This window comes from Cajanus cajan, chromosome 3 (assembly GCF_000230855.2).
Source record: "Cajanus cajan strain Asha chromosome 3, NIPB_CcT2T_4, whole genome shotgun sequence".
NCBI classification, from domain to species: domain Eukaryota; kingdom Viridiplantae; phylum Streptophyta; class Magnoliopsida; order Fabales; family Fabaceae; genus Cajanus; species Cajanus cajan.
This window is the reverse complement of record NC_138519.1, coordinates 62,951,019-62,959,050: the sequence shown is the minus strand read 5'-3', so window position 1 is coordinate 62,959,050 and position 8,032 is coordinate 62,951,019. Positions and strand designations below refer to the sequence as shown.

The 8,032-nt window shown below is 30.1% G+C and overlaps 1 protein-coding gene across 1 annotated transcript; it reads right to left on the bottom strand.

The window, feature by feature from the left end:
* Positions 1-846: 846 nt before the first annotated feature.
* LOC109801251 (uncharacterized) lies at positions 847-7,375 on the bottom strand. Its single transcript, XM_020362272.3, has 10 exons — positions 7,138-7,375; positions 5,517-5,859; positions 5,206-5,289; positions 5,012-5,107; positions 4,509-4,644; positions 4,209-4,371; positions 3,961-4,089; positions 2,996-3,190; positions 2,426-2,548; positions 847-1,375 (listed from the first exon to the last, which is right to left on the bottom strand). The coding sequence occupies exons 2-10, from the start codon at positions 5,779-5,781 to the stop codon at positions 1,262-1,264; spliced, it is 1,305 nt and encodes a 434-aa protein (XP_020217861.1). The 5' UTR covers positions 5,782-5,859; positions 7,138-7,375; the 3' UTR covers positions 847-1,261.
* Positions 7,376-8,032: the final 657 nt, after the last annotated feature.

The following is an 8,032-nucleotide window of genomic DNA, read 5'->3' as shown; positions in this document are numbered from 1 at the left end:
TTTTCTACTTTAAGTGTATTTGTCTAATTAAACTGGTTGTTTTTAAAATAAATAGTTTCTGGTCTTTTTTAAGAACTAAATTCTATTTACTTCTTAAAATATTTTTTAAGAAGTATTTTTTATATAATTATTTTTTAAGTTGAAACAAACAGGCTATTTTTACAATATAATTGATCACTTTGTGAAAAATATTATAATTTCAATGCTAACAGCTTTATATAATAAGATAATATTTACGTAAAGTTTATATTTTTACTTTAACTATATCAGTGGACACATTTTATTGCATAAAATAAATGTTATAAACCAATTCTATTATTCCTAATTAATTATATAATGAAATTAATCTTATCATAACTCATTTTGAACCAACAAAAATTTTCTTAATTATTACTTATTTGAAGAAAAAAAAATGTAAAAAAACTACTCCAAATATTAACTACTTTAAATAATAAGATTAATAATCTATTTTTAACTTTTATTTTGAACCAACAAAAACTTTCTTAATTATTTCTTATTTTGACAAAAAAAAATTGGAATTGTTTGTTTTTGAAAAAAAAACACTTCTCTAAATGATAGCAACTTTAGTAATTTTAGAATGAAATTAATCTTATAAATAATCAATTTTTAACCCATAAATTTATTGCCCTTCATTATTATTTTAGTGGATTGAATAAAAAGTCATTTTTTCAATATTCAGAACGCCCTAATTTTTGTCGAGTTTACATCATTAGAATATAATATGAGACAAACTTCCTTCACCAAGGCAAAGGCTTTGCATCTTTTCTTTTTTCCCTCTTCTAACATGTGCGATGTGCATGTGATCATGCTAAATGCTAAAGAAAGTAAAAGAAAACGACTCAGAATTTAAGATACACAAGTTATCAGAATTAATTAATACATTCTACTCAGCAACTCCTCCTAGGTGGACTTCAAATTTACATTTTTGACCAACTCCAGGAACATGACCACAGAATCTGGAGTTTAGATCCTAACTCTAGAATCTGTTACCTATGGGAGAACAAAGGCACGAGAAAATGGTAAACCTAAAGCACACATTCAGGGCTTTGAATTTGATACACTAAAGCAAAAACATTCTTGCATGAGAGAAAGCACTTGCTGCTCTTCCTTTTCCTCCATTGTCAAGTAAATAGATTTAGCACCCAATTCTTACAAAATTACCCTTAATCTTGTCTTTTCTTTTTATCCTATAGTCATCATCTGGGTCCCACCCCAATTTTCCACCCGATGGCTATATGAATTAATTACCATCAATAGCTACAATGGTAGGAATTTGACCATGGTTGACAAAATCAATTTTATTCAGCCGTAAGCAGCACAAGACTTGCTCTGGCAGTTCCTCTTGCTTCTGTGCCTGTGAAAGCATAGAAAAATGTGTATTTATATGAATATATGGAACTTCTTTCATATAGCAATCAATCAGCTAGGAAAAACATCAGACTTGCTAAAGCTAAGTGCTAAAAGAAGGAAGATACTCCTAGAACTCTGATAATTAAATCATGACCTGATAAGGGCATCTAAATAGATTTTTCTTGTACTATACTTCTTGATTACTCCTTCCAGTCTCGATTTCAAGTAAAAAATTCTTATGAACAGGAAACTAAAATATATGCAAATTTTAACTAATATCATATTTCAAAATACCATTTCCAAAATATCTTTCATTAATTGAGATTAAAAAAATACCCTTCATTAATTGAGATTTTATTTTCAATATATGATCCTTAATTATTTTTAATATCAAGTTTCAATAAAAGGTAATTTAAGAAAAAAAAATGTTTTTAAATAAGATTAATAAAATTAAATGATGTTAATTAACTTTCTTAATTAGTGTATATGTTAATTAATTTTGTTTATATTCAAGTCAAAAGAAGTATATGTTTGGAAATTAGTTGAATTCATCGTTATCTTTCAATCATTTATTTACTCAAAATATGACGGGCGGTACAATTATGAGCAGATTAGTGAAAGTTAACTTAAGAGAAATCTAATACTGTCTGTCTTTTGCAAAGAAATTCAGTACGATTATGTTTGGATAAATTTTTTTATGAGAATTTTTAATAAGTAATAACAAAAATGAAATAAATTTCTTTAAATTAAAATTAACTTATGTATAAATATATTAAAAGTTTTCTCATATTAGTTTATCAAAATAAAATTAACTTATGCATAAATTAGTTTGTTTATAGAAAAGTCAATTTCATTTTTTTTCTTCTCAAAAGTGTTTATAAAAAGGTTTTATTCAAATTTCAAACAGGTTCTAGTTTGTATTAATTATAAAAGGAATGACAATAATTGGATCAATACAAAATATGAATCAAAATCATCCGTCAAAGAGAGCTAGTAGTTGATTAACTTGATACCTGAAGTGTTCAAATTAAATGTTGCAAAACCATATACATACCTGGATAGTTAAGCCCAAATTAAGTACTACATGCTTTGTACGGTCTCGGAGTGAATCAAGTGCTTTCCTTGATATATAGCTAAAGCGATGTATATCCAAGTCAATCTCAAAATAGTTAGGTCCCTGCAATGAAGATACAAAAATTAACTGCAGATATATGATGATATGAAGATTTATTGTGTGGTAAAGTGAGCTTCATTTTGTATGGTAACTAAAGTGAGCATCAACTATGCTAAAGGAAATAGCTGGATATTAGAACTTCGGTAAGATCATACATTCCTTTGTAAAAATACTTTGTTAAAGAATTTATTTATGTATGCGTTAGTAATTTTAGAGTTTCCAATCACTACAAGAATTTGGACCCCTATTGACAGGGTGAAATAATCCAATAAGGTTGGTGATGCTCAAAGGTAAAAGGTTCAGTAATTAGATCAAAACATTTCAAAATAATGACTGAAGTTGTATATAAAATTTCCCATACTCGATGAACTCAACTCCAATAGGATGAACATGCTAAAGATTGATATTTTAAGGCAGATATTCTAAACCAAGAGATGCACTTGTATATACCTTAAAGAATTTGTGTTGAGGGCGTGAAAGCACTGGCTTGCCATTGTAGGAATGTATAAGCTTTTTCTCTGCAGAATTTAGCTGAAGGTCTTCTGGATTAACTACCCCAGCCAAAATTTTTAGCCTTTCACTAAAGGGAATCAAGCTTTCCCTTGTAAACCCTTTCACCTTTTCCATCTCATCATCCACTAATCTCTGTGAAAACGATACTACTATTAAACTAGAATATATTAAGTAGCAAGTGGAAGCCACTGCAGTAAAACTAAATAGAAAATCAATACCAAGTAACATTAGAAAAAGAATGATCATATTACAATAAGAACATAGTTCCAATGTGAAGCTTAGAATTTCTAGCACATGAGAGCAATCAATCAAAAAGTCAAATACACTCTGCCTGGCGGATCATTTGATAGAGATTGTAGAATCAAAAGAGATGAGACTGGTTGGAAGGATTAACCCATAAAATATATTGAATGGCCTCAAAGGGAGAGACCTAAATGCCAATAATCTACAGCAAGATACATATTCTTCAAATAGTCAATACATTAAGCAAGCATAGAAAGTAATAAGCATCCACTTTAACTCTTCAAATTAGCTTGACATGTTTGAAAAGGAGTAACCACTGGTATATAATAAGAAGCTTATTTAAGAATCTGAATTACCCTAAGCCTTAATGAAAAGAGTGTAACTGATGATGAGAAAAAATAATCATAGTGAAAAAATTTCATATGGCTTTTTTATGAGTGGTGATGGTCCTCCTTAATTGCTTGGCAAGGCACCGACTACTTAATTCGATATAATCCAATCAAATATTGAACATCTATAACCTTTAGGAAGCAAAGTAGCAAAGGAAGTAAGCTGTCAACAGTTAAAGGGTTATTTTACCTGCAAATACCTTTCAGGGGAAAGTTATTGTAAACTGACAGATTTGAGAGTCAAAATATGAAATAATTGATAAGAAATACCTTGATGCTCTCCTGAAAGTGTGTAGAAGTATCTTTGTCAAAATTCTCAGACAATTTAAAATATAATACAAGGCTCATGCCTTCGCCATCAGCTTCTCCAGGGAACATACTAGCAGGATATGTTGGCAACTGGGACAAAAGAAACATGGTTAAGCTAAGCTTGTAGCATTCTTGTATGTTACACGAAGTTCGAACAGAAATACAACATCCATAAGGAGTTAAGATGTGGTTTGAGATGGAGGGTGTACCTGTATATTAACAATAACGAGGGAAGGTACTTTCTCATGTTCTTTGACAGATGGAAGTTCAAGATACCGAGCAATGTGATTTACCTTCCGGGGACAGGCAAATAAATCAACACCTAATGGAATATAAGGGCTATAATCTGGAGCAGGACACTTTTGCTTATTTCTGCATGATTAATTATTATCATATACGATAAATTAATAATATCAAGCTTTCAGATGAAATAAAAGGAAATCAAATGATTAATGGATATAGATTGCATAGCATAACAAAAGATTGACAGATACTATTAGCTGACATGCCTGAAAAAATTTTCTCCACGGAGATTGAAAACTGAAGGTGGAACTGCAGACCAGGAACCAGGACATGGCTTCTCTTCAGTTGTACTTGGAATTTCAAGCCCAGCTCTAGGACGAATAAGAAATCTCTCGGGTGCACCTACCCATTTACTCATTTATTATTACAAGCTCTCTAGGTCGGGATATATAAATGGTTTATTAGTTTATTATCATGAATTGTTTTATGTTTTAGTTCTTTGACCAGTTCAATAATAGCATGCTAAAATAACTCATAATCAAGAAAAAATTGTATCAAATAAAGCAAGTGACAACGAACAAGATTATAGGCATATATTAAATACACATTACATTGTCACGTTGAACAAGGAGAGCTGCAAGCTTTAAGACAAAATTATTTTACATTTGAAGATTTTTAAATGATGAAGATCTAAATAGTGAAATAATCCAATCAACCACCAAAAGTTCAAAAGAAACATAGGAAAAATTTCAATTCATTTTGAACTTACATAATTCATTTTTCTCGAGGCATGATTCACTTTCATACTGGACTAACTGAGTATTTGGGACATTTCCCAAAGCATTACCCACAAAGGGAAAACATTCTGTTGGCCACAAAGGAAGAAACAGAAATTTCATGAGCATAAACAAAGTAACAATGGTAAAATAGTCAAAGGGTAGGAACATGATATAAATGCATCACCTCCATGTACACTAATGAAGTCATCATCTGATTCCGACTCCATAATGCTAACCGAGTCAAACCAGGCATCCTCATGGCTTTTTGCTGAAAAATATAATTGCTCATCATGTTTATCAAAGTATCTATGTAACTACATGAAATCCAACAAATCCAATGCCATAAGAACCATTTTCAAAACTTCACCAAAAAAAAATAAATAAAATCATAAATAACCGAAGCACCAAAAAATTGGATACAAGTTACTCACTACGGGTTTCTTATCTCTTTAACTGTTTTCATTCCAACAAAGAGGGAGGGATAGAAAAAAGTACCATTTGCACTTCGACTACGGTTGTGGTATTGGAGTTGGGCGAGTTGAAACTTAATGTTAGAAACCTCAGATTTGCGATAGTCTACCACACGGCTTCCAGCATTGCTAAGCCTTTTCAGTGGCTTGTCAGCAAGTGATTTAGCAATATTTCCCTTGTGTTTTCTAGTTTTCTTCTTTTCTCTTTTATGAATAATACCCTTCCTGTTTGGGTTTGAGGCACAGCCTCCCATTGCAGAAGCAAATTTTCTTACTAATCCACCCAACATTGGATCTTATATATGATGCCAACTCACTAAAAAAGACACAGGCACTGTGCTATAATTCCTTCTGAAGAAAGAACCTGCCTGCAATGCAAATAACCAAATTTACATCTAGAAAAGGAAACACAGAAGAATAAACCAAAGTCCAAAGGTAACCAAGGCATATTCTCTGACTAAATTCAGAATCTTCCTCTTTATATACATAGATATGTTCTTTTAGTGAAAGAGGAACATTTTTCTTTTGACAAAACCAATTGCTTTTAAACCACCTGCTGATAGATATAGATAAGCACATACATTAAAAGGAAAAATATGATCAACTTTAATGCGAGTAAATCTTAATGATAATGAATCAAACTAAGCAGTAGCGCACATCTTCGACTCAAAATAAGTACATTCCACAGCGTAACATTTACTCTCTGTCCTTGGACCAGGAGTGCTATATACGATGCACCTACTATTATATATCACTTGAAGGCTATTCAATAGTGAGTCAGTGATAACCTTCTTTGGATAAAACTGAAGAATGGAATAGAGATGAAAATATCCTATCCATTTGAAGGAAAGAAAAAATTCTCAATTAGGCAGCAGCAACAATTAGACCAAACTTTAATGTGCCTAATATTACTGATAAAATAAAATAAAAAAAGAAGGGAACACCACCACCCCCAAAGAGAAAAAGAAAAACTTAGGACTGTTCATTTTTTTTTCTAAAATAATTTCACTCTTGTAGCAATCAATTTAGTATATATAATTTATTAAGTTTTGAAAATTGTTTCTAAAACTAAAAAACAGAAAGAAAAATTTGAAAAGTGTTTGCTCATCTTCTTTTGTTTCCTTTGAGTGCTTTAACAAAATCTTAGAAAATATATTCTCAAGGTACAAATACTTTGGAAATATGCTTCGGAGACAAAGAAATTTTGGAAAACAAAAAATTATTTTTAAAAACAGTAAACACACTTTCTTCTTTATTCCTGTATTTGGTTTAGAAGAGTGAAAATAAAAAGACAATACAAAAAAAAAAACAAATATGAACTCAATCTAGGAAAGACAACGTGGAAGTTCATTCATTGCATGAATACAAAAGCCTAAAAAGCTGCAATGTTTAAAGGATTACATAAAACAAGCTTTAAGAGTTGGCCATGTGAAAAATGTTGGGAAATAAACGCATGCATGAAGGAATTGAACAACACATGCATGAAGGAATTGAACAACACGAGGTTCAAAGTTGATTAGTTGAAACACAATCACATGGAATAAGGAAGAACAATGCAGTGCATAACAGAGAAAAGGGTCATGCTCGTTATTTCTCATTCATGAACAAAATGATGAAAAAAAAGCATGTTTGAGAGGATAAAGGACCTGAGTTAGGACTTAGGAGGAGGCAAAGAGGAGAGAAAGTTGAAGAAGCCAGAATGAGGAATCGAGGTTCCACGGAAGGAACTTTGATTCCTCTGTTATTGTTCCTTCCCCTGTCTCAGAATCAGAAGGAATCAACAACACAAAACAAAACAACAAGACTTTCAAAACAGAGAGACAGAACAAAATATTTCAGAACTCGCACCCACCCAGGTCCGTTGTTTTCGGATCCTGCAATGTTCTCAGTCTTTATCCTCCCCTTTTAAATCTCAACATTATATCTAAAAAAAAAAAATTAAAAATCATACAACATCTAACGTGACAGGAAGAAAAAATTAAATAAATAAAACATCATTCCGATTCTAAAAATATATATTGCTGGCACTTGGTCTTTGAATGTATAAACATTCAAATATAAGAGTTTATGAAAGTGTAAAGTATGATCCATTTTAGTTCAAAATTAAAAAAAAAAAATTGTGATATAAATAATAATATTCAGATATATTTGGAATAGAAATAATAAAAGGTTATTTTTAGAGAGTAAAATAAAACAAATAAAACATTCAAAATATATTTAAAATTTTCCTCCAAAAGACTCAAATAGTATTTGACAAAAAAAAAGTGTCTCGCATCTCTTTATATATAATAATTTTTATTAAAAATATTTATTAAATTAATAATTTAAAAAAATAAATCGACATTTATATTTTTTTCAAAAGTAACTAAATATTTAATAGGGTGTTTTTAAAATAATATCATCGAGCACTTATACAAAGTTATTTTAGTTTAATAACTAATAATAAACTAGTATTTTAATTTTTCCATTTCACAAATTAAATATTTTTATATATAATTAAATTTATAAAAAATTATATATAAAAATAAATATTATATTTAA